Source organism: Heterocephalus glaber, unplaced genomic scaffold (genome assembly GCF_053883595.1).
Source record: "Heterocephalus glaber isolate CG9 unplaced genomic scaffold, H.glaber_assembly_v1.0 deba00001608, whole genome shotgun sequence".
Lineage (NCBI taxonomy): Eukaryota > Metazoa > Chordata > Mammalia > Rodentia > Bathyergidae > Heterocephalus > Heterocephalus glaber.
The window spans coordinates 18618337-18646328 of NW_028258379.1; the positions used below are offsets into that span (position 1 = coordinate 18618337).

Sequence of the window (27992 nt, forward strand, 5' to 3'; positions counted from 1 at the left end):
CATCAGGGCCTGGGCTTTTCTTAGTTGATAAGTTTTTAATTACATTTTCAATTTCATTGGTTGATATTGGGTTGTTCAGAATTTTTAAGTCTTCTTTGTTCAACTTTGGTAATTCATACATATCCAGGAATCTGTCCATTTCTTCTGTGTTGTCCATCTTATTGGCATACAGGTTCTGGAAGTAGGTATTGATGATCCTCTGGATTTCTGCTGGGTCTGTTGTAATTTCACTCTTTTCATTCCCAACTGCATGGATTTGGGCCTTTTCTTTCCTTTTTCTGGCAAGGTTGGCTAAGAGTTTGTCAATTTTGTTGATTCTTTCAAAGAACCAACTCTTGGCTTCATTGATTTTTTGTATCGTTCTCTTAGTCTCCGTTGCATTGATTTCTCCTCTGCTCTTTATAATTTCCTCCCTTGTATGAGCTTTGGGGTTGTCCTGTTCTTCTTTTTCTAGAAGCTTGAAGTGCAGCATCAGGTTGTTTAATTGGGCTTGTTCTGTTTTCCTAATATGCATATTCACTGCTGTGAATTTCCCTCGTAAGACTGCTTTCACTGTGTCCCATAGATCCCGATATGTTGTATTGTCATTGTCATTTAATTGAAGGACTGTCTGATTTCTTCTTTAATTTCCTCTGTGACCCATTAGTTATTCAGAAGTGTGTTGTTCAATTTCCACGTGTTTATGAATTTTTTTGAGTTTCTTTTGCTGTGGATCTCCAATTTCATCGCACTATGGTCTGATAATATACAGGGGATAACTTCAATTCCTTTGCACTTACTTAAACATGTTCTACGTGTGAGTATGTGGTCTATTTTGGAGAATGAGCCACGTGCAGCTGAGAAGAATGTGTGTTCTGATTTTGTGGGGTGGAAGACTCTAAACATCTGTTAAGTTCATTTGTTCAAGAGTTCAATTGAGTTCTAGTATTTCATTACTTATTTTTTGTCTAGTTGATCTATCTATTTGTGACTGTGGGGTATTGCGGTCCCCCACTACAATTGTATTAGTGCATATATGACTTTTCATGTCCGTTAGTATTTGTTTTATATAGTTGGGTGCACTAGTGTTTGGTGCATAGATATTTATGATTGTCATCTCTTCCTCTTGGATTCTTCCCTTTACAAGGATGTAGTGCCCTTCTTTGTCTCTCTTAATCAGTGTTGGTTTGAAGTCTACTTGATCTGCAAATAGGATAGCTATTCCTGCTTTTTTTCAGCATGAAGTATTGTTTTCCACCTTTTAACTTTCAGTCTATGAGTTTCCTTTTGAATTAAGTGTGTTTCTTGTATGCAGCATATTGTTGGATTTTGCTTCTTGACCCATTCTGCCAGTCTATTTCTTTTGATTGGTGAATTGAGACCGTTAACATTGATGGTTATAACTGAAATGTATTGATTTGTCATTACCATGACTTTTTCTTTTTGTTGGGTTCTCCCCCTTTACATTTAATTTCTTGTCATGCCAGATGGGTTCATTCTGCTTTGCTTCCTGGGGTTGTGATCCTCAATGTCTGTTCCTAGGATATTGTGTAAAATTCTTTGGAGTGCTGGTTTGGTATTCACGAAGTTCCTAAGGTGCTCTTTGTCATGAAAGTATGGTTTGTGTTGAGAAGTCTGCTGTGATTCTGATGGGCTTTCCTTTGTATGTGATTTGTTTCTTTTCTCTAACTGCTTGTAGAACTTTGTTCTTCTATTGTGTTTCTGGAATCTTAACAATTATATGCCTATGTATAGATTTTTTTTGATCAAGTCTATTTGGAGTCCTATATGCCTCACTTATCTGTATGTCAAGCTCTTTTCCCTTGCTTGAGAAGTTTTATGCCATTATTTCTGTGAAGAGATTTTTTTTATGTCATCTGCACTCTCTCCTGTTTCTTCATTGACTCCAGTCAGTCTTATGTTATTCTTCTTTGCATCATCTAGCAGCTGCTGGATTGATTTCTCATGTTCCCTTATAATTTTGAAGCAATTTTTCTTTTCCTTGTCACTAATTGCAATCTTATCTTCTATATCTGAAATTCTGTCCTCACATTGGCTCATTCTGCTGTGTAGACTTTCAATGTAGTTTTTCATGTCCTGGAAATCTATTTGCATCTGTTTTATGGATTCCATTTGTTTCCTATGTTGGGATTTCATCATGTTCCTGAGCTCCTCTCTAGATTTATTAATCATGTCTTGCACTAGGGGCACAATTTCTCCTGTTATCTGAGAAATTATTTCTGATTTCATTTTTTCCAGATCCACTTTTGCTGCCAGTTCAGTGGGTCCAGGTGGTTGAGTATCAGAGTGTTCCATGTCATTTCCCTTTGGGGTTGCTGTAGGTGATCTGGAAGTCTGGTTTTGAGACTTATTTATGTGTTTTCTCATTTCAACTGCGGGGGGTGGGGGGGCTGTTGGCGCCTGCATGGATTACCTCCTCTGAGCTGGGAGATGTGGGACAGGGGCCGGGAGCAGCCGTAGGGATGGTGGCTGGGAAGCCCCTTCCTCTGGTCCAGGAGCAGTGGGATGGCAGCTCAGAAGCCCCTACCTCTGGGCCGGGAGAGGTGGGAGGGATGGTGGCCCAGAAGCCCCTTCCTCTGGGCCAGGAGCGGCAGGACAGAAGGTTTCCCAAAAGCCCTTTCCTCTGGCCAGGGAGCAGCAGGAGGGATGGTGGCTGGGAAGCCCCTTCCTCTGGACCAGAAGCAGTGGGACGGTGGCTCAGAACCCCCTATCTCTGGGCCCGGGGCAGCGGGACGCAGTACCATGGTCTGGTGGTCCGGTGTCCTCTGTGTCTTTGTAGTGTGGGACCAGGTGGCTGTACAGAGGAGCGGGGTGGGGGTGGGGGGTTGTCCAGTGGATTGTTGCTGGGGTGCAGGCTGATTCAGCATGTTCCACATGACTTGGGACCTCGGCAGGGCGTGCGCAGACCTGCCTGTCCGCAGCGGGCTGATTCGGCGTGTTCCGCGCGACTCCGGACCTCCTATAGCTCAAACTTTTTAAACACTCAGTAAAAGCAGCAACCATATTATTTGTGCTTCCCCTTCAAGTTTAGCACAGCATTGGGGATAAGTTAAATATTAATCATTTGAATGACCAGTGGATAGATTTCTGAAGAACTGTTACTTAATTTTTGTAAACGAAGCACATTTTTAAATTCATTTAAAAATGCTATTGAAGAAAAAGCTTCATGAATTCTTCAGTGAAATGAACATTTTCTTAAAAATGTACATGTGTAGATCACCATTGTTCTATCCCATATACCTTTTGTTTCTTTTTTAATATTAAAAAAGCATGAAAAAATTCACACCTATTTTTCTTAAAGTGACAAATATCCATGTTTGGGGCATCTTTTTAAAGTACTCTAGGTTTTTTCGAGTGAGAAATCAACATGCCTAAATGTCATGGCAGCATTATGTTGAGCATATAAAATGTTAGTTCTTAGCCATGTCCACAAGAGGGAGAACATCACCCCACATCCGTTTTGTTGGTTCCCTGCAACTGCTGGCTACTGTTAGGTGTGTTCCAAGCTGAAAATTTACGTTCCTCCTGCTGTTGTAAAATGCACATTTAGAGCCTGGCAGGGAGACATTCCTACACAGAGTTACACCCTGTGTACAATCTTCCTAGTTTGGGTGGAACAGAAGCATTTTGTGTATTTTGGATGCTTTGTCAGAATAAAGCACTCTGAAGAAGTGTGTGAGTCTCATATCTGCATGAATGAACAGGAGGGTGTCTTGAAGGTGCTAAAAGAGAAGAGAATATAAGGAAGCAGGTATATAGTAACGTCTTATAAGACTGACCATGTGAGGGTCTCCTTTCCATAGGCGATGGCTTAGGAGCTGGTGGATATATGGTGGTAGGTAAGGAAGTTCACTCAATGTGCAAAGAGCAAAATGAAAATATCAAAGTCCTTTTCATGAAAGCACAGAATAAGCTGCTCTTAAAGCTGAATCAGTACCAAAGGGCCTTTTGTATTATTAACAATATCACATCAATTGTTATGTTTATTTGTAATTTTACTTTCCCTCTTCCTATTGCTGGCCCTTTCCTTCAGTACTATAATGGTGTCCCTTCTTAGTATGTTAAGCCAAGAAAAACCTCTATAGTGTTTGGTTCTTACAGTTCATTTTCCTTATAATCTTTACTTTTATCCTTGATTGGAATTTACCACACCTAAAACAACATATGCTTTTAGTATGGTTAAAGAAGTTAGAATTCTTTAAGTTTTATTACCTCCTATTTCTTTGGTGGCCAGATGTACTAATGTGTGCAAAGAAAGAAGAAAATGGGAAGATGGTGGAGGAAAAGTTGCTTATTTACATAGCTATTAACCCTATGTAAAGAAAAGGGTAAAACCCAGTGTCATAATTCTCAAAAGTCTGACCAAAACAGACGATTCCAAAGCTAAGATAAGGAAAACTGTCCTGCATGATGAGGATTCTAACCCTCCCTTTTCTTCTTGATGTAGACTATCTAGTTCATCAAAATTCTAAGAATAATCCCTAATATCTTCATATAAGAAACAAATGCACTAGTTATCCTTCTCTGTTCCATCTTTGACTGAAGAGTAATGTGTATGGGTATGCAGGAGACATATATGTAGCAGAAACAGAGGGTAGTATTGATTATCGAAAGGGAGGTCCCTGGGCCTATGTGTCTGAGAAGTCCTGATGTGTTTCCTCCTTTGCCTCGGATATATAGTCTGTGACCAGGTGGGGTGACTCCTGGAGCAGGGCATTTAACTAAGCTTCAGAAATGAGTACACAGTCAAGGCAGCAAAATGAAAATTAAGCACAGCCTTTGCTGAGCTCTTCCTCGCTCCTCTTCATTTCTTTCCCATATTCTACTGTCTCTCCAGTTACAGCACCAAAGTGCAGAGAACTAATATCATTGAACCACTAAATTGTAGATGATACCAAGAGTCAAAAAGTCACTAAAACTATGTCTGGAGAATTACAAGTTTCAGACCTAGCCACCTGAGAATGAGCAAAACCCAGGCTATCATGTGGCAGTGCAAGTGAAAAACAACAGAAAAATAAAATTAAAGAAAGCAAAATGGCTTAGAAATGTCAAAGATTTTGTGGAAGGAAACAAATGAAAAATCAGGAACAATTTTCCATGAGGCATAACCTATAGTGCCTTTGCACTATAGAATGACTTAAAATTAAAATAATGGCACAAGAGTTCAAAGGAAAAACTATAGCAGTTTATCTGAGGGAAAATAAAAGGGAGATTGTAGATGGAAGGAAAAAAAAATGAGAGCCAAAACAATGCAATTACATAACTAACTTGGAATAATTTCATAACAGAAATAGCAGAGAAGATATGGCTAAAATTTGCCATAGAGTGCTAGAGATTATGACAGTGACTGCTAATGAAAAAGTCAGAGAGATTAAATCCATCTTAGAGAAGCTTAAGAGGAGGACTGACAGAATAATTTGATGCCCCAAATAAGAAAAACAATGCTTTACCAAAGAGATTGTCCCAACCAGAAAATTTTAGTGTAAAGAACTGACTCTAAAGTACAAAATAGCATGGTAAGCTCTAAGAACATTTCACATGTGCTCAATCTGAGATGTGTATTGATTAGGGCATTGGATCAAAATCATGCTCTTCATGTATATGGATGAAATAAACATCACCTTTGATGTGGTATGATGCTATCACATGCGATGTGATTAGAAAACAAAGAACCCTTAAAGTTAAAAAATTATTAAAGTAAAAGACATATTGGTATTAATCCTTCTCAAAATGTTCCCCTTTGTTTGAACATGCTTATATAATCATTCTTGCTACTTTCTGGAGCAGTTCTGGAAGTCCTCCTTGGTGAATGTCATTAGTGGTGATATTGTGGCTATCTTAATGTCCTGAATTGATTCAAAATATTCATCTTCCATGGTGAGTTTTCCTTTGAGGAGAAGCCAGAAATCTCACAGTGGCAAATCCAGTGAATAAGGTGAGTCACCAGCATTCACTGTAGGTTTGCTCATACCTTGTAACACACACAAGTCAGGAAACAGGACTTCCAGAACTGCTTTAGAACGTGTCAAGAATGATGGGCTAAGTGTGTGTGAAGTGAGGGGGCAGTATTTTGAGAGAAATCAATGGCAATGCGTCTTTTACTGTTAAAATTTTTTTATTTAAACCTTCACCTTATATTCCAATCACACCTCAGGCAATCTCAAGTTTAATAAAGCATTATCTAAAAATTCAGTATGAGGAACTTTGCAGGATGAATATAACTATTCTGTATTGCAAACATATACTGATAAAAAAAACTAAACAATTTTTGTGTGAAATGAAGTGTGATAAGAATTATATGCAGTCATAACGTGGCCCACATGTAAAGAACACATGCAGTCACAAATTAACAAATTATATAACACTAGTAAATTCTGTTTTACAAAGGTGTTACCATAACATCCAAATATTTAAGGAATGGAAATTACTTAAGAGTAGAGAAACTGCAATTTAAAAAAAACTTGATGAGATAAGTGACATTGAAATACACACATGTATATTGATTTTACACATTATGAATATAAAACAAAGTGTATCTGTGTGTCAGAGATCCTGCTAAACAGGCTTAATCTGAATAGGTCTCAGGACTCAAGACCCAGAAGCTGTTCCATTTAGAGTTAGGCTTTATTATAGCACAAGTTAAACAGTGACAGCAGCAGAGAGAAGAGGAATGTAGGACAAAGCCTGGGAGAGACCAGGCATGAGGTTCCAAGTATCTTCTCCCAGCTGAGTCTCCAAGAGTGCTCCTCATTTCTATAGCAGTATTGTAGGTTAACACACGCAAAGTGTTGCCAACCAGGAAGCAGCTGTGGACTGTAGTGTTGATATTAAAGGACAGTCACATAGGCCTGAAGTGCTTGCATAACTGACTTCAGTTACTGATGCTCCAGATCCCTGAGGAAAAGCAGATGTTACCTGGTCACTTATCACCTCTCTAGCCCAGCTAGTGCAATGTAGCTCAAGGGCCTAGGCCTGCACACACTCATCACTCAGACCATTCCCTGCGCTCACTCCCAGGAGCTGCTGCAGGGCCAACCATCAAAGCAGACCTTTCTTGGGAAGGTGTAAAGTTTTAACAACACCGATCTTTTGAATTAACCCTTTTTCTATACAACATGTGATCAAAATAGGTACCACAATTCAGAGATGAAGGAGAAATGTAAGAGATTGATGTTTTCATTAGAAGAGTTAAAATAATGGCATAAATCTTTTCACACTTTTAATGTCTTTTATAGATGTTAAGTGGGTTCTTTTGGGAAAAAAATGCCTCTTCTAAAAAATATTTGAATATCATAATTTTTTTATTTTGTTAACCTCATGGAAAATTAACTAGTTAAAAGATTTTTTCCATCTTTTAAAGAGCTTATATTTATCCTTCTATTTGTACATATACTTAGAAAAATATATAGAAATACCCTTCCCTATTTTTAGCAATGGTCATTTCTTGGTGCTATGATTTTAGAAAAATTTAATTCTTTCTTTACATGTATCTACATCCCTTAGATTTTAAAATAGTGAGTAAGTACTATTCATAAAATAAAATAATTTTTTCCTTAAAAAGAAAAGAATAAAAGACAAGGAATTCATGATTCTCTGGGCTAATTTAATATATGCCAGGGAAGTAGCTATCATTTTGCAGGAAATTCAAGCATTGTATACATAAAAGAAACACACAAGGTAGACGTTGTCATTTTCTTTCTTTCTGGATTGTTTCTTTAATCCAAGAAACCCACAGAAAACTTTGGTTCATAGTAATTTCTATCATGTTGCTCAATTTTCCAGTGCTGTCCTCATTGTTTAATGAAGGGGTAATTAGAACATAGGGCAGGTTTGAATGCATTCTCAAGCCAGACAGATCCATCAGCCAAAGTAAGAGACATACAGGCTCAACAAACTAACTGAACAATAAGCTACTACTACCCCTTGAAAACCAGGTTTAAAAATCAAACCATGCTCAGGGCCGGGGATTTAGCTCAGTGGTTTCACCGCCTGCTACGCAAGCACAAGGACCTGAGTTCAATCCCCTGGTACCAAAAAATAAAAAATAAAATCAAACCACACTCATCCTTGGTGGTCTAGAAGGCTGTGCTTGTATCCAAGGTTGTACCTACTCAAGACTGACAGGGGTATAATTTCCAAACTACTAGTCCTTGGCTAAACATGAGGTAAACTCCCTTAAAGCAGTCTCCAAATCACATATATCTAACAAATAAAAGGTGTAAATCTAGCTGAGTAAGGGGGGGTTAAATATATGACTAATATGTGGCTTATATTGATGAAAGGGCAACACCTATGAAGGCAGAACAAATTTTTTTTAGAAAGGGGAAATGGCAGGGATATCAGACTTCACATTGCTCAGAAAATACAAGTCACAAAGTAGCTCAGTCATGTCTCTAAATAAATAAACATGAGAAAAAACCAAGGCATAGACTTAGTGGTGGGTCAGTATCAAGACTTGCTCCAATGTATTATCTAAAAAGTTGTTTTCAACAAAAAATTATGAGACATGCAAAGATATAGAAAGATGTGAAACACACATAGAAATAAAAACAGGAAATAAAAACTTCTTTTATATATTTTTAAATATTTATATTTTGGACTTAACTGACAAAAATTACACTATAGCTATTATAAATGTATTCAAATAACTAAGGGAAATTGTGCCTACAAATATAAAGGAAAATAAGATAATAATGAGACATCAAATAATATTGATGAAGGATAAGTTATATATAATATCTACCTCCAAGTGCAAATTTTGGAGTTGGAAGGTACAAAATGTAAAGTAACCTAAATGAGAAATTCTTTAAAGGGCCTTAGCCATAGATCTGAGTTGGTAGAAGGATCAATAAGTTTAAAGATAGATCAATGTAGATTATACAATTTGAATAGAAAACAAATTAATAAACATTAATAGACCCTCAGAGAAATGTGGGATACCTTTAAGAATACCAACAGATATAATGGGAAAAATGGAAGAAAGGAGGTAGGCAGAAGACATGTTTAAATTAAATCTAAGGACTTCCAGAATTTGAGGACCAAAACTTATCTACATGTCCAAAAGCTCAGTCTAAGTAGGGTAAAGACAAAGAAATCTATGTCCAGACACATTACTGTATAATAAAAGTGTTGAAAGCAGCAAAAGGAGAGTACTCAGCCTATACAAGGGTACCACAGTGAGAGTAGCAGCTGGCATCTCTTCAGGAACAATGGAGGCCATAGGCAATGGGATTATATTAAAATACTGGAGGAAAAATTGTTTCAAGAAGCCTATTTCCAGCAAAGCTGTCATTCAAATATGAAAATAAAGAGATCCCAAAGTAAACAAAAACAAAATTTCATTACTAGCATACTTACCTTACAAGTACTACTAAAAGAACTTCTTTAGGCTGAAAGAAAGTGACAGCAGACATTAATCTGTCTTTATGTGAAAAAAATCTAAGAAGCTATAGTAGAGGTAATTATGTAGGTAATGATGAAAGATCGTATAATTACACATTTCTTTTTCATTATCCAAATGTATAAAACAGTATCTATAAAATTATGTTGTTGAACATGTAACATATAGAATTGTCATATATTTGACAATAAGCCCAAATGAATGAAGCTTTACTGGAAAAAGGAAGTGACACCAGATGGTAACTTGAATTCACAGGAAGAAATGAAGAGTCAGAGATGGTAAATAACTTAGTGTAATTTAAAAACGAAGCACTGTATAGACATAATTGAGCTCTCATTCTTCTCTTAGCTTCTTAAAAAGACATGTTTCTAAAGATAACAATGTATTATTTGGCTTATAATATATATACACATGCACAAAATATGAATAATACCAAAAAGGTAGTAGGTAAGGGAACAATATAAGAATAACACTTCTATATTTGAACTAGGAGTGTAGGTTAGTGGTAGAGCAGGTTCAATCTCCAGTGTTGTAAAAAATGTTCTTATATTTTACTAGAATTAATATGAACATGAAAAAGGTTCTGGTAAATTTAGATGTATATTGCAACCTCTAGTACTATCACAAAGAAAGTAGCTCAAAGTATATTGTTAAATATTATTAAAGAAATTGAAGTAGGATTCTAGAAAAAATTCACTTAAGACAAAAAGAGGTAGTGAGGGCTAAAAATGAGAACAAAAGAGGGGAACTATGTAAGCACTACTAGAATGACATCCCCTGGTGTGGTCACTCAATATTCAATAACCTGATGGATTTATAAATTGGATAACTTTTCCTTATTCGACTCATTTCCTCCCTAAAATTAGGATTCTAGTCATGACAGTCCTTTCGTTTTGAATCTTTTAAGAAAATTAATGTGAAGAAATTGACCAGATTTTTGTTTCAGGTGATTCATGTATTAAATTTTCTGCTTCATTATATTCCTCTAAAATATTTGGTTCATAATAGAACACAGTCACAGAGATGCACAGAAAGGGGGTGCACATTGAGATATATACTTCAAACCGTTAGTTTCCATACTTACCTGCTATTTATTCTTTGATACCACCAATATTGATATAAAAAGATGTATTGATTTATGCACATGTTCTGACACTACACATATTCAGAGGAACAAAAACAGCCAGTAAATTTAGGATGTGTTTAAGTCAGATACATAAAACAACCATTTCATGTCACAGTAGCCTAATATCTTTTGAAGAGGAGTCTACTTACATGTAGTTGCATATAGAAAATACATATTATGATTAATAGTGCCCCTGATTACACAGGCACACAGAGCATGTGCATATTTATTTAGGACAACATGTTATTTAGCAATATATATTATCAATGTTTATATATATTTATACATTCATAAATAATATATAAGTTTAGGTAATGTTATATGTATTTATGGACACACACACACACACACACACACACAAAATGAAGAACACTGTCTACCGTGAAGCATTATAGATGTGCTCTACTGCTTAGAAGGCTGTGATTTAAGCATGGAGATGCACACCTGTCATAATCTCAGCACACTGGGAGGCTGAGGCAGGAGGGTTGCAACTTCAAGTCCACAGTCAGCAACATAGACATTTAGTGAGCCTCTGTCTCAAAATTTTAAAAAAGGGTTAGATATGTATCTCAATATAAAGGCCCTGGGTTCAATCCCTAGTACCACACACAAAAAAGAGAGAAAATAAAAGAAAAAGGAAAAAAAGAAATGTGGATGTATTCCTAGCATAGCCCTCTGACAATCTGATAGATGTTTGAACACACAGTCTCAAGAATCAGACTTCATTCAGCTCCCAGTTCTGCCATTTACTAGCTGTGTGGCCTGGTATTTAAAAATATAATAATACTGTCTTCCTGTGGTCGTCTTGAGGTTTAAGTGACTCCTTAATTCATGTAAAGGCCTAGAAAGTACTGGGAAACAGTGCTCAATAAATTTTAGCTACCATTTTTGATCTGCTTTTGATTCTGCTCTTCTAGGAGATAAAATCATTCCTTTCACGTCTAGAGCATGTGTTAAATTTAGATTATGTTTCTCATCTAAGAACAGATCTTCATAATATGCCTTTCATTGTGATGGAGACAGCAGCTGTCACACTTATCTGTGATCCTCTTAGGGTTTGCAAATTGTAATGCAGAGCATGGCATGGGCTTTACCTGATGGATGGAGGGATGGTTGCTTTCCAGGAATCTGAATGGGTGCTTTTGTTTTACATTCCATAGACCTTTTGTGGGCTGTGTAAATAGGATGGGGGTGCCTGCCCCTTGTCTCCACTTGTCCTGATTCCTTTGGTACATTGAGGCAGGGACCTGTGTCTCTTTTCTTCACTGTTACATCCTTAGCGCCTTCAAGTGTGCCCGATACATAGCAAACAAGCAAAGGTATCACAGTATCCTCTAAAAATCTCAACTAGTCATCTTCCTGGGATCCACCAAAGTCCATTAACTTTATTCCAATTCAGACTTCTTTTATGCAACTGCAATTTCTGGCAAGTCCTCCTTTGGTATCCATGGGGCATTGGTCCCAGGACACCTATGGATACCAAACTCCACAAATACTCAAGTCTCTTATATAAATGAAGTAGTGTTTGCATATAACCTACCCACATCTTCGTGTATACTTTAGATCATCTCTAGATTGCTCATAATACTGAATACTCTGTAAACACTATGTAAATAGTTGTCACACTGTATTGTTTAGGAAATAATGACAAGGAAACAATCTGTATATGTTCAGTACAGAGTACTTTTTAAAAAATATTTTTAATCCATGATTGGTTGAATCCATGGATATGGATCCTGTGGATACAGAAGGTCAATTTTACTCCCCAAAGTAAATATCTTATGTTCCTGTAAGTTAGTACTTATCTGAAAAATCTCTCTTCTTTCCTCTTTTATGTTACAGAGATGCATCTAATGTATGCGTTAAATCTGAAGCTATTCCTTCTTTCATTACAAATCCCACTCATCTATCAGAAGTGATCACTACCCTATCTTTTTTATTCACCTGTATCCCAGTCTCTCTCCTCTGAATGTCACTGTCTTTGTGTCTCTCCAATATTTGTAGTTATTTTAAAATTCTTATAAAGTTATATGTACATGTAGTATGTTCTTCTAGAATAGCAACTGTTTTCACCTGTTTATTCTCCTTAGCACAAGTAGCAACTATTTGTCAACAGTGAATATTTAATAAAGACTCTACTCGGTGTCAAATACTGATCCCAGTGACAGGCTGGCTTCATTGTATATTTTTTAATGTGTTTTCTGAAGATACTTGACAAATGGATGATTAAACAAGCATACATGTTGAGCATCATGGTACTGCGAATCAGCTCCTGGATTTGGTATGAGATATAATGGGTCAAAATCTGCGCTGTATGACTTTGAGATGGTAACATCCTCTCCTAAGAACCTTGGTTTCTTTGTTTGAAAATTGCAATATTTGATTCCTATGATAGCATGAGATAACAGACAGGGGGTAGGGGTTGTAGGTCTCCCAAACAAAGTGCTTGTGAAGAACGTATCAAATACAAGGATTTCCTTCCTTCCTTATAGAAGCTCTATTTGAATAAAAGTAACATGAGTTTCGCCAAAATGCCACCAGCTTTATATTGTTGTTCTAACTCTGGCTTGATTGATCCATGAATGGTCTGCACACCTCTCACAGGGCCTGGTCACAGGGATGCTGTGGACACCAGCCTGCTGCTGCACTGTGTTTCTCCTAGCTCTCTGGGAAATATGTTAGCTCTGGTGGTTATAAATTGTTGCTCTTCTACTTTGCATGAAAATGCTTTGGAGCACAGTGATTCTAATTTTTGTTTTTTGCACGTTTGTTTTATTTACGGCATACAGAATTACAATTACTATTTGTGGGTACATTTTCACTTTGGCAAAATACCTTCCATCCATTATTTAATTTGGTATCTTTGACAGGTCTGTGATCAATCTAGGGCAAGTAAGAGGTTTGAAAATGAGGAAATTGAGCCTTATGGTTTAAATGGTCTACCCAAGGTCACACAATTAAAAAGCAGAGCATCGGGGTTTCAGTTAAGCACAAATCACCTGATGTTCTCTCTCCTCAACCTGGCCATTTGAAACCAGCTTTCTTCATCCTAACAGTTTCTTCCATTCTTCTTTGGCAGAGGCCTCTATCCTGAGCTATGATGGCAGCATGTACATGAAGATCATCATGCCCATGGTCATGCACACTGAAGCCGAGGATGTGTCCTTCCGTTTCATGTCCCAGCGAGCTTACGGGCTCCTGGTGGCTACTACCTCCAGGGACTCTGCGGATACACTGCGTCTGGAGCTGGATGGAGGGCGCGTCAAGCTCATGGTTAACTTAGGTATCGTATGAAGGACCCTCTGCCATTCTGTTTGGGCTTGTCTTCCCTTTCTTTTCTGATTTTCATTGGTTTGATTGAATTCTTTGTTTTTTGAAAGTTAGCTGCTCACCTCTTGTTTAATAGACCAAGGATGAAACCCAACAGCAACAAAAACCTTGTTTCTGCATGAGGTTTTGATGTCAGTTTCTGATTTCTGACAGTGGTGGTTTCTTTATTAGATTATTTGTTTTCTAAGTTTCCTTTCTTCGTTTTTTGGAATCGTTTAGCTTTGTGTAAAACACGCTACTTTGGTCCATCTTTTGATCAATCATATTCCCATTAATCTAACTCCTTGGTCACCACTCAAAACAGTCAATGGTGAGAGTAATGACAAGGCTGGTAACAACAATGACAAACAGGAAGGTGGGGTGGGGAGAGCTAAGCCACATAAATAGGATGAGAAGGGCAGTCAGTGCGTCTAGCTCCACAGCGACTATTTGGACAGGGAATTCTGGTGGCCCTGATGACACTGAGATCTCTTTATGCATTCTCCTAGTGGGATGATACATTAAATTGCTTCTGTTGTTTTGCTGGAAAAAATAATTTCTCTAAAAGTGAGTCTGTGATGTATGGAAGGAAAACATCCCTCCTGACAAGTATCACTTTTTCCTTCCTGACATGTTCACCTACCTCTCCACAGTCCTTTCTATGACAGTTGTGTTGCTTCACACTGTTAGCAGTCATTGTACTCCTCATAGAATGCATATATGTTTATATTTAGATTTGAAAAACATAACAGCTTCAAATTTGTCACCTTATTGGGAGGGGATCTGGTCTTTCCCTGCAGTTACCTAAAATGAATACTCTGGAAATTCTTCTCCTAGTATCCTCTCCTGCCGCTGACTCTGTTTACTGAGATCCAAATTGATCTTCTATGGAGAATAGGAGCCTGTTAGTTTTTGGAAGAAACAAACAATTATTATTTCTGGTTTTTCCACTCAGCAGAAAGTCAATGTCCAGTACTGACAGGATTAGTGATATAGCTGAGTCCAAACATTCTAAGCTAATGGATTTATTTGGGTGGGTAGAAAATGTTTGGGTACTAAGTTCTTTTATAAAAATTCTAGTGGAACAGCTTGTTAGAGGTCCAGGGAAGACATGGTAGACAAATGTATCAGATATGAGACCCTGAAAAGCCATAGATGGTGGAAAGGGAGGATTTTGAAACTATATCAGTCTTATCTGCTGTCTGGCCAACTGGTCACACTTGCAAAATATCTACACTGTAATTGTAAAATCTGTAGGACACAGAGGACTGTTTTGAGCAGTGACTTTAGTTATGTGTTTTATTTTGCTTCCAGTTTGCAGCTTTTATAATATTTTGTCCTTTCTCTTGCCCAACTTCTTTTTTTTTCTGTTGTTAGTGCGTCTCTTTGTTTTCTTTTGTTTGTGTATGTATGTGTTTGTTTATTTTATTTTGGTGTGTTCTTGAGTTTACAATCCTCCCCACATCAACCATGGTAAATCAAAAGATGGTATTCAACCCTTCAAAGGCCCAAAGCCTGCGGCCCGCATAGCAAACAGCCTTGAGAACAGAGAGTACTGAGCAGCTGACAGGGATTGGCATACCCCTGCCCCGCCTACCCCTCCCTCCGTACACCCTCCTCACCTCAAATAAACTGGCATTAAGTGTATATTATCCAAGCCTGCAACCAGTAGCCAAGTGCCTACTTCTCTGAAAAACAGCAGAAGGAATGAAAGAGCCAAAAACATAAAGCAAAACCAAAAACCAGACACAACCCCACCTAACTCATAGAAGGAAGAAGATGAAAACAATGTTTACTGGTGTACCTACTTCAAAGTAAAATGGAGAAATGCATATGAGGCTGATTCACCCCCTTGAGACTCTGAAGGAGCACATATTGGGCAAACAGAATTTGTTTTTCCATATGATATGTTGTTGTTTAAAGATGAGAAAGTCAACTATGACTGTTCTCACATCTTAGAAAAAATACTAAGGACAGAGGGGAGGATAAAAGGAGACAAACAACAAAGGAAGAGATAGTATGATGTTCTCTCATTCTCTCCCTCGCTCTCTCTCTCCCCCCTCCCCCTTCCCGTTTCTTTCCCTGTCACATACACTCACACACAAACACAAATACCCGAGTTAGTCTTAGATCCTATGTGTATTCCTAGAAGCATACTTTTTCTATTTTAAACTGTAGCTAAAATCTGGATATATTCTTTTCATAGGCACATATATTTTTGCCTTTTGACACACCATCAATCTAACTCTTCTTATATTAAAATATCTTGCACAAAAGAGTTAGCCCCTCCCTAGAGAGAACTGTGCTCCTCTGAAAGCAATAGTTGTTTCTTTCCCCACTAAAGGGCACTGTTCATCATAATTACTGGTTTGAGTTTATTTAACCTGACACAAAAAACTACCTTAAAAATCCTTGTGCTTCTGTGTGTACAACTCTTCATATTCATGCCTTATTCAAATGTTTTTCCACCTGTCTCAAATAAACCCTTTCAGAAATATTTTCTTTCTCTTTGCCAAAAATTCACATTACTTTTTGTCTTGGTTATAGGAGAAAACATCTCCAAGCAGAGTTTGCATCCAAAAGGATTCCCTCAAAAGTTTAAATGATTGCTTTGATCTTTTACTGCATTTAAGTTGCATCTTTTTAATAGCACACCTACAAATGATAGTTTGATTTATTTGACTTTGCTTACAAATATAAGCTTGTGATAGACAAGCCTAGTATATATCTCTCTGATGTAACCTAGCTGTTAAATGTCAAGACTAGTAGTGGAACCGATGTGAGAAACTGCCATCTCACAGCGTGTTTTTAAAAGTTGTGAGTTCAGCTATTGATCAGCCATATTTTGTTCCCTGAGGACTAAAAGATATAACAGTATTTTGTTATTACAGCACATTTAAAGATTTAAAGGCTTCATGTTATTTTAATCTCACAACAATTTTGTAAGAAATGAAAGTGTTTTTATGCTTATTCTTTTCAGATGTGAAACAAAGAAAAATATATAGCCTTGAATAAGTAGCAAAGGTAGGACTAGCCTGCATGTTCCTAACCTGCTAGATCTTCATGAATTATCTGTTACTTCTACAGATGAATACTGTGGATCAGTGATGTGCAGGTCTTAATGATTTCAAATTGCTTTCATGATAGTTATTTTTGAAAGATGCATAGATGGAATCTTCATGCTTAGTTTGAACTGAGCCACACTACAAAAAAGTCAGTTAATATGGGCTGAACCTTGCAGGATCTTGACAGAGTACTGGGGTCACTTCTTCCCTCATGGAAACTCTGAAGCAGAGTTATGCAGTTTGGTTAATTGCATTTGAATTTGGCAGATCTCTCTCTAGACTTGTTGACTATGTTTTTGTATTATTGAAAGCATACAACTTTTAGAAACACTCATCTCTTCTGTGTTCAGCCCAAAACTTATGAATATGGAAAATCGCCATCTCTCTTTATTTATTGAAATAAAACAAAAAAACTAAATAAAACCAGACCCCCCCCCACACATATAAATACCTTAAAAGCCAAGACTCAGGCAGATTTTTTCTCAGGCAAAGAGAAAGCTCTAGCTGCTCTTGAAGAGATATCTTCAGGAAATGACCTTCCCAAATCAATTTTCTTGGTTCATTTTTTCATTAGAATACATATCCTCAATAGAAAACCACCCCTTCGAGTTTCTGAAAAAGACTGGGGTAGCCTTTTCTGTAGAACCACTTATTTTCAGCTACAGTAACAAAATAATTCTTCACATGTTGACACAAACATATTCTCTGCCGTCTTGAAAGCCCCAGGTATTCACATTGCTTCAAAGGCACCATTCACATCACATGGAATCATTTGTCTGTCCCAGAAGGATGAGCCCAAACCAGCACCTTTCCCTACACCAGACTCTTGTCTAATACTAATGAAATCTTCCACTGCACAGAAACCAAAGAAGAAAACCTCTCCTTGTTGGCAGTTCTTGGGTTTGTATCTTTAGGCTCACTCTTTTGTCCTTTCTCCTTAGCATGCTGATACCTTTCCCCTCCCTCTTTCATAGAACAGGAAGGGGCATTTCTCTACTTTTGAATGATGGTAGGTGCAGCCAATACCCAAACACTGTCCTCCTCCCCCTTACCTCCCCTCTCTGTCTCTGTCCTCCCAGGGGCATGGCCTCCTCTGTCTGGTGATCGTACCAGTTGCTCCAGGGCTGTTTGCTCCCACTTTTCTGTTGCGGTTGACGACACATGACAAACCTAACCGCACGAAACTGAACCCAGATTTTTCTCAAGAGATGTTTCTTCTGAGGAACAAATAAGCTACCTGCCTCCTTCCTCAGAATGATCAGGTGCTATAAATTGATCCTATCTGGATTTCACATAGTTTCATTCTGCCTTGTTGGTTGCCAGTGGTTTCTTTTTAACTTGCTCACTTAAAACAATCTACTTTGGAAAATACAAATGGTGGCATGATCCTCCACTAGCCCTCTAAAAACTATTGGGACAACCTTAAGCAAAAGAGCAATATAGCCTGTAACTGGATTTTTCCTTCTACTATTCTTCCTTTCCTCTATCATTTGACTTCTGTTTTTTAAATATCTGACTTTACACAAATTTCTATTGGAATTCCCACCACCATAAACCAACCTTATGTTCAAATGAACAGGTTGGTTACAATTAACCGAGACACTGCTCCAACCATTTCTGCCCAATCCCCTAAAAACTCTCACTGACTCTGTTCAGGAATTTTTCCAGTGTGTGCCTATGGTTCTCAAATACAGATGAATAAAACCATAGATACTTGGATCTCTGGCACAGAACACCTTGTCTGGTTATCAATGCTGGCCAATTAGACTTTTCTTCCCTTTTTATCCCATTTGAAAAATAAAATCAAAACCAGAGAATTTTCTCATCTTGAGATACAGAATCACAGAGTAAAACAGGCAGGATGTCAAAGGTGCCCACAACCTCCCCAACACGTGCTTGACCTGCCTTCTCCCTGAATGCTGTGGGCATCTAATTCTGTCTGGCATTCAGGCAGCAAGACAGAGATAGGCTTGTGAGTGGGTAGGTCTGGAAGCCTTTGCAACAACAGCAGTCGGAAAAGCCAATCAACTGTGACAGCATTCTACAACTCCTTTGCCCTACACCCAGTGACCCTACCTCTCTAAAATCTGGGATGGGTGTTTGTGCGGTTAGCTGTTTGCAAGTGGCCATTTTATGACAGGAAATGACCAGGTGGTGTTAACCCTTTCCTTACCTCCATGGGTAATGACAAATTTGCAAATTTCAACAGCATTTGGGGCCCAACCTAAGGAGAGGGTGGAGGGAGTTTGTTAGAGAAAAAGAAAGGGTTAAATACTACACTGAGAAACTTCAAGGACATATTGTTTTAAATTGATATAAGGTATCAGACTGGTGATAAATCTTTGAAGCACTAATTGTGTTAATGCTACTTCTAAAGATAAATTTTAAGAAAATAAATGTAGGGGGAAATATAATCTGCATTTTTGGGGGGGAATTTTTTCCTAACATTCCAAGTTTAACAAAATTAATATTTCAAAGTCTAGGTTTGAAATACTTCATAAAGATGAATAGGTTTTTTTTGGGGAAATAAAAGAAACGTGCTTGGTGTCTATTGTGGATATATATGTATACCAGTATATATCTCTATACATATGTGTATATATATATATATGTGTGTGTGTGTATATATATATGTATCCAACTTTACTAAATAATATACTGTACATATACACCCACCCTTAAACTTGTACATGCTGTATATATATATATATAAAATGGCCACATTTCTTGCGTGTGTCTGTCCCCGGAAGGGTGGACTGATTGTTTTTGGATGTCTGCAGCTGTTACCTTGAAGGATGCAATTTCATCTTTCATTTATTTTTCCCCATCTAGACTGTATCAGGATAAACTGTAACTCCAGTAAGTTTTCCCTCAAGTTTCATTTTGTTCTTTAAAAAAATGAAAAGAAAAACCAGCTTTATTTTGTTTACTGTTTTATGAGCTGTTTTTTTAATTTGAATTATTTTATTTTTTTGACAGTGGATGGGGGTTAGGTACTGGGGTTGGCAAGGTGGAGGGCTGGGCTGGGCTTGGGTTGTGTTTTCTGAATTGGGGCAGGTCCTCTGCTCTTTCCTTGCATTTCTTCTTTATGCAGAAAAGGAGGAGAGGGCATGTGAATAATGAAATAACTTGAAAGTGAATGAAATGGTAATGTATTATCTTTGGGAAGTAACCCTGGAGTGAATACAAAGCGTTAGAGCAACCAGCATGCACTTCTTCACTACCAAAAGTGGCAGAGGATAAAAGCAAAGTTCATGACCCAGAGGTGGCTGCCAACTCTGACATTTCTTTCCTGGCAATTATCGCCATAGGGAGCTTTTAGGAGAGTAGACAAAGCACTGTTCTTGGTGATGATGCAACGTCTTAACCAAAGACTTGAGACACACTCTACCTCTGTTGATGGAGGAATTGCAGGCCACATTCTCCCTTCAGACCATTCAGATTTCCTAGTTCTTGAAGAAGGATCTTCATAAGGTGCAGCCTGAAAACTACTCACATATTTCTTTCTCTGCTTTAGAAATGAATATCAACTGGAGTCAATGAGCAAGGGGAAGAAGATAAAGAGGAAAGACAAGAATGATAGAAAGAATAGGTCTAGATGATGAAAAGAGAAAAGGAAAACAGTGTGCTTTGAGTGCTATAGCATATTAGCTAGACTAATTGATACTAGTTTCTATAACAAACTATCCTATTTTTTTTTTTTTTTTTTTTTTTGTACTGGGAATCGAACTTGGGACGTTGAGCTTGCGAGGCAGGTGGCGGAACCACTGAGTTAAATCCCTGGCACTATCCTAAAATTTCAATGAGTCAAACAAAAGAAAGACCTATTTTTCTTCTTCAGGCAAAGTCTAATGCCAACTAGAAAGGTTTACCAGATAGCTCCCTTCAAAGGAGTAATTCAGTGATCTAGATTCCTTCTGTGAGGTGGGTTGATCGCCTTGGAGATCTTTACTGCTATAACCTCAGTGAAGATATCCTGATGGATGTGAAGGATGGTTCACTGACTTGCCTGGAGGTGATAAATATATATCACCTCTGCCCATATTTATTTGCCAGACATGACACTATTCTAAATGCAAAGGATGCTGGGAAATGTAGTCTTACGATGTGCATAGGAAGATAAAATTGGATTCGGTCAGCATCTGACACACATAATTCTCACTATGATCTCATCATTATTTGGTTATTTCCTTGCTAGAATCTTTCTATAGGAACAAAAACAGTTAAACCAAAGAAATAATCCAACTTATACATTGTATTTACTTGTTAATTCCATCTTATTAGATCTTGTACAGATGCTAGTTCAACCTTCTTTCTTGGGGGTAGATATAGTATCTAATAAAGCACAGTTCTATTCTTTTTGGGCAAATGTTCCATATAAAATTTTTAAAGAAAATCTATAAAAACAACTATTTCCTGGAATTCTTTATGCATGTCTTGGCATTACTTTCAGTTATTTTAGGCAGTGTCCTATTTTGCTATTTAAGTATGTTTCATTGGCCCAAAATTTCTCATGATATTTAGATCATTAAAAGCTTAATTGAAACAGTCTTACTCTCCAAAGCCTGGAGTTTTCTGGGTTTTTTTTTATTTGTTTCTAAAGCAGTTTAATTGAAGTATAATTTCACTACCACAAGACCCACCCATCAGAAACCTATAATTCAGTGATTTTTGTTAAATGCATAGAGTTGTCCAAACACCACGATCACATTTTAGAGCAATGCCATAACCCCTCAGATTTCCCTCATGCCCATTTGCAATCAGTCTCTGCTCTTACCCTTAGCCCTAGGCAACTACTGATGTGCTTTGTTTCCATAAATTTGCCTTTTCTGGACATTTTACATAAATGGAATCCTGTAATGTGGAGTCATTTGTGTCTTACTCTTTAAAAAATGTGCAGTATTTCTATGAAAAACTTATTCCTTTCCTTTTACATTGGTTTGCAGAAGGAAATAAAAGGGAAACTAGGCATGAAGGTGGAGAGCCTCTTGTCCAGCATCTTCTGCTTTCAGAAACCTGACTGGAGAACTGAGAACTGAGGAAGTAATTTGATCAGGATGTTAGAACTTGCTTTTGCTGCTCTATCCACACTTTCTCAAGGAGTTAATTCCGTATATTCCTTGTTATAAACCATAGAAAATCATCATAAAACCAGCTCCAGAATTCTCTGTCCTAGGAAGAAAATGACATAGATGACAGTACATTTTCTAATGCTGATAAAATATTTTCTATTTGGAATCATCAAAAGTAGCCCTCAGGAAAAAATAGTGTCAACAAATATATGTTTCTACCCTTGACTACAGTATAGAAAGAGTATAAATTAATTTAATTGAATAATTAGGTAAAGAGTTAAAATTATATTTTGGATATTATTGTTAAGTTCCCATAACAACATTTAGCAGGAAGCTATATGTATAGAGCATCAGAGAATTGATATAGTACCACTATTTGAATGGTGATTGACTATGAAAAAAATAGATTATTTAAACTAGTCTAAGACCTTAAGTGTAGAAGTATGTAGACATGCTCCCAGGGTTATATGTAATCACAAAGCAGATGTGATACATGTTCTTGAAGTAAATTTTAATTGTCGATTTGTAGTAAAAGCTTAAATTGACACCAAAGTGATATGTTATATAGAAGAATGCAAGTAAGCATATATCCTTCATATAAATTAGAACACAAAGACATTTTCTTTTTACTGCTTGTTTTCTCTGTTAAATCCCCAGCATTATTAGCACATAGGTGGAAAAATTTGTGAAGATTACACAACCAAATTAAGAGAGAATACATGTAGAAGTAATTAGAACTTCTATCACCTTTTTCTTACTGACTTTATGTCAGAGTCCTTGGCTGGGGCTAGTCATCGAAACTCAAGATGTTTCTATACTAGGAAAGCCGGTCCTTGTTCTGACTGATTGCTAACTGTGAGTGTAGAGGAAATGAGATTGATGTGCAGCCTGTGTTTGAGAAGGAGGAGGCTTTCTCCTTACCCTTGTCTCCTGCTGTCATTTCACTAGAAGTCAGAGGGTGTCATTGCTTAAGTATTGAAACAACTTCATTTTTTTCTCCTTGAAGTGTCATGACAACAATAAACTTGGATCAAATTTGAATATAAGTTTCCAAACTTTAGGAACTTGCTGTAGGAGACCTATCTTCTGAAAAGTTACTCAGGTGAAATATGAATGATGTCAGTTATTTTTTGTTGTTGCTGTTGTTGTTCATCTGCCACAAAGTGTGGTTGTGGGAAATAGCTGTTTCCAAGGCCTCATGTGACACTCTTTAGGGGAGAGAAGAGCATGAGAAAGAAGGCTGATCTCTCTGGGCAAGGAGAAAACAACTGGCCAAGATGAAGGGCAGTCTTGGGGAAAAAGCAGACTTTCTTCTGACCAGCTTCCTCCAGCTTTGCTGGCTGGCCCTCCCATCGATGACTGGCTTGTTCCTGCCTAAGGGTTTCCTACCAAGAAGTAGCAATAATTTCTAAACATCTTCTCTGCTTGTCTCTCTTTCTTAATTTCACTTCTCTCAATACTGTGTCTTTCCCCGTGATACTTTTGATATATTCATCATAACTCGCTCCAAACTGTACCACTCTTGCATTCCAAATCCTACAATAGTAGCATACCATGCATACTCCTGTATCACCAACCATGTCAGAGAGTGTGCAAAGGAAGGTCTTTGGTTGACTTGAGTTCATTTGATTCATCTAGAAAAAAAGTATGTTTAAATATTTTATGAAAGAAGTTTCAATATAGAGCTTATTTTTAAAATGCAAAGGAGCAACAGAGTTGGCAGTCAGCATGGTGGATTGAACTCCAGGTTGACCTGGAATTCTGCTAATGAAAACAGAGTTGCTTTCTGGAGAATTTCTGGAATAAATCACCTTTGCCTATGGTCCCAGTTGCGTGGAGCTGACAGTAACGTCTGAGGTATGCAGTTCTAAAAACAGGTATGCTATTCTCAGTGGTCTTGGGTGCTTGCTGAAATGAAAGTATGGAAACTTCGTGATCTTTTTCCTTGTCTGATTGTGACTGCCTTACAACTTCATTCTGTTTCAATCCAGGTACAGTATGAATAAATATAATTAACTCATTAATATGTGTAGTGCAATTAAATAGAATGACCATATATTATCAAATATCAATTTTCCTGTTTTTCTCTCTTTCCCTCCTCTCAGAGACCAGCTTCTCTGTGTCATGGCCATTTTCTTAATCTTCCTAGTATATGTGCTGCCGAAGTGAGCACAGTACTTAGTCTTCCCCAAAATAAAAGATTCCTATATATGTTTTTGGTTTTTTTTGTATTTGTTTTTGTTTCTTTTGGTATTGGTGATCGAACTCAGATCCTTGTGCTTGCAAGGCAGGCGGCAGAACCACTGAGCTAAATCCCCGGCCCCTAAGATTCCTATATATGGAGAAGGAATTCTGAGTTACTAAATATGATTCATTATTTAGGTATGTGTAGAAAGTCTTTCACTAGTTACTTTTACTCTGAAGTCTTCCTAGTTTACCTATAATGAGGCTCATTTTTGTCTTTTTTAAACGTAGATGAAAAAAGAAATAAAGTGCCATATAAAAAATATACGGACTTCTTAAGACCATGGGGCTGTTGTGTCAACAACAGCTCTCGTGATCTCGTCTTTCTTCCATGTACTCTGACAGCTTTGTAGGATCACAGAGGTGCACATAATCAGAGATGCCTCAAGGTAGGAGATGAGAATTCGCTTTCTCCAGATTGTCGCTCTGATGGCCACTGGCATTCCCCTGAGTGTTCCTCCTCTTATGCCTGCTGGCCTGGCTTCTCTTGTTTATCTTTTGTCTTAGCTACTCTGTCTGTGGTTCCTAAGAAGATTCCATTTCCAGTGTTTTGGCAAAGTCAAAAATGTGTGAGTGATTTCACACTCAGTTGACAGCCACTCATCTTATTTGAATTTTAGTGGAGATGGAAAATCGCAAAGCAGGGTCCTATGGGCAATAATACATGATCTGTCTAACTTTGAGCATCACTCCTGAAATTTTCTATCATTATACTGAATGATTACATTTCAACTTTTTCTCCAAACCTGTTTGTAAAAGATAATGCATAATTTTGTTTCTTCTTAATAAATATTAATTCAGATTTTTTTGCTGTGCTGGGGATCAAACATTTTTAAATACCTAAAATAATGTATATGGAACAAAAGGCCAAATTTTCAAGGGCAACAAAATTATCAGGATTTTTCTGTATATTCCTTTAGAAATAGTTCCTAAGTATATAATGTACAATTATAACTGTGCTCTCCTCATCTTTCTTCTTGAAACATATATTAACACACTCTTCCACATCTTATTTTTTCACTTAGACTGCTTTATGTTATAGTTCATATAAGAATATAGTTATTCTTTTTAATGATCACATAATATCCCATTTTGTGGAGAAATAATATTAAATCAGTACACTGATTAAATGTACACTGGTGTACATTTAGATTTTTCACCTTTTTTTACTACTGTAAAAAGAAAGAAAATGTACATTTTTGTTCATTTGTCTCTGCATACTTATACAAGAATGTTTGTTGGATAAATTCCCAAAAATAAAATTGCTAGATGAAAAGAAACATAAGTTCTAAATATAAATAGATATTACCAAGTTGTTCTCCAAAGAGACTGTGCAAATTTATATTTCTACCAGAAATATGAGTGTTTGTTTCTTCTTTTCCTTATAAAATGCATATTATCAAATATTGTATTCATGTTTTCAAGATAGTTCTTCAAAATGTTGCTGTCATATATTCAACTGACAAATCCTTATGACCTATCTATCTATAGATCTTTTCCTTTTTTTTTTTACTTCTTCAGACTTATGTACGGATCACTATCATTTAAATATTGTTTACCATTTATGCCAGGAATATTTTAATGGGAATCTAGTTTAGATGTATTTCATATATTAGTTAACGGGGAAAAGAAAGTGACAATATGGTAGAGTAATTTTGTATGATTTCTCTCCTGTATTACTAGTGATCTGTGTTGGAATCTCTGGAGAGAAGTATTTTAGTAAAATTGTAAAGAGCAAGGAGGAATCTGTAATCAAATAGCCTGAGTTCAGCCCTTGCCTTTACTGCTGATGACCTGTGTGCTCTGGCACAAGTTACTTCAACTCTCAATTTTTCTCAGTTGTAAAATGGAATAGTCATAGTAGCTAACTCTTTGAGTAAGAACAGAATGTGGCACATAGCACGCACTAAATATGTGATGTTGATGATAATGGTAAATATTATCATAATGCATTAACTGAAGATACTCTTTTGAGAATTGGTACCTGTGTGAGAATGGAAAGCCACATATCCTTATCACTTGTCAGTCGTTTAATAGATACCTATAAATAAGCATTCCTACTTTCTTTGGTCACTTACCCTGGATAATAACAAAGACTCACCAGCATCATCGCAGTTACACTGGATTTTGCACCAACAATATTACTAATGCTTTTTGATGAAACCAACTTCATGTTGGAATTTTTTCCCCCACAGTGCATTATGTGAAACAAATAATTGATGTTACCTGAAAACTAGTGAAGATATTTGATTTCATGAATTCTCCTGTGCTTGTTTTAGAGTCCTTGATATACAAGGATTTGATATCATTTTAATAAACGTAGCACTCTAAAATAAAATACCATGTGGTTTCTGTCATTTGAGTAATCCAAAGTAAAAACAAAGTAAAGAGCGAGATAAAAGACTGATAAAAGGAAGCAGAGAGATAGGCCTGATGCAGATGAGAAGGGGATGGAGAGACTGGGGCTGAGAGTAGGAGGGAAGGCAAAGGAACATAAACATCCGAAGATGTGTCAGGTGCCACCTGCCCGCAATGAATGTCTTCATTACATGTCACAAACGCGAATTAAAATAACAATAACAATGAGAATGAAAATGGGGAAAGGGGATCTAGAGAGAGAGGAGGGAAGAAGGTGGGGAGGGGAAGAGGAATAAAGGGAATCAGGATTTGTTAAACACGTACACCTACTCCCTGAGATGAAAGTAAACTTCATGTACATCCATCATGTACTAAGAAAGAAGATATTCTCTTTAAAGGATACAGATTTGATTAGAAGAAATTATCATATTTGTAACTTTAATATCTTCTGATATCAATTTCTCATGTTCTAAACAGGAATTAAAGCAAAATAGAGTCAGAGATGTAAGTTTTTTGTGACAAGGGTATAGATTTCTGACTGAGAACCATGCTGTCTGTTTGTGGGTCCTGGCAGATTACTGTTAATGGCTTTGAAAGTGCCCAAGTTCATTTGGGCCCCAAGTAAGAAAAGAGAGTTAGCTGGCCAAGAGGAGAAAAGAGTCACCCTCCTCTTAAGAGACTTATATTTCCACTTCAATTTGTTTGTTGAAGCATAGCATCATGAGTTAATATATTAAGAGATCCACACCTGGCCCTCTGGGTAATTGAAATTACACATATATTTTGGGCAGGTGGCTCTGTCCTTATCAGTCATGCTTGATGTCCACATAAGTAGAAAACTAATGGCCACTTAGCTGTTGGAGCTAGAGTACCACCCCAAACTTTGGGGGTGTCCCTTAGTACAGATTAAAAGAGACATTAACAGAAGAAGAAACTCCCCTTGAGTAGCTGTAACTACTGGCTCTATTTTTACAGTTTTAAAATCATCCCTGCGCTCTAGAGTGTGAAGGCATTGTCATTTGTTTGGCTTATCCATGTGCAATGAGCCTGTCATACAGAGAAGTCCACTTGGAATGGTACTTTAACATCTGTAATTCACATGGACTTTAAAAAGGATACAAGGATTGGGATCAAGCATGTAATTAAAGAGTACATGGGATGTGAACCTTAGGAGTTAAATTATAAATCAGTGGCTTCTGGAAAAAAAAAGCATGCTTATTCTCATCTAAAGAAGGAGCAAAAGAAATGGCAAAGAAGGACCGACTACATATAAGGTGAAATCACAAACCCTTGCAAGGTTTATAGATAGAAACCTTAAGATTAATAGAATTGTGGTATGTTTGGGAAGATTGATAGATGAAGGACTGGAATTTTCCTTTCTGAACATCTTAAAAACAAGTGCATACGTTTTTAATTTA

At 37.1% G+C, this 27992-nt stretch overlaps 1 protein-coding gene across 1 annotated transcript in view; it reads left to right on the forward strand.

Moving 5' to 3' along the window:
• The window catches only part of Nrxn3 (neurexin 3), a 1580164-nt gene that overhangs the window by 588800 nt on the left and 963372 nt on the right, over window positions 1–27992 (forward strand). Inside the window, 2 exon segments of the mRNA XM_087195138.1 lie at window positions 13606–13809; window positions 19733–19759. Coding sequence (XP_087051264.1) covers window positions 13606–13809; window positions 19733–19759 — 231 coding nt within the window.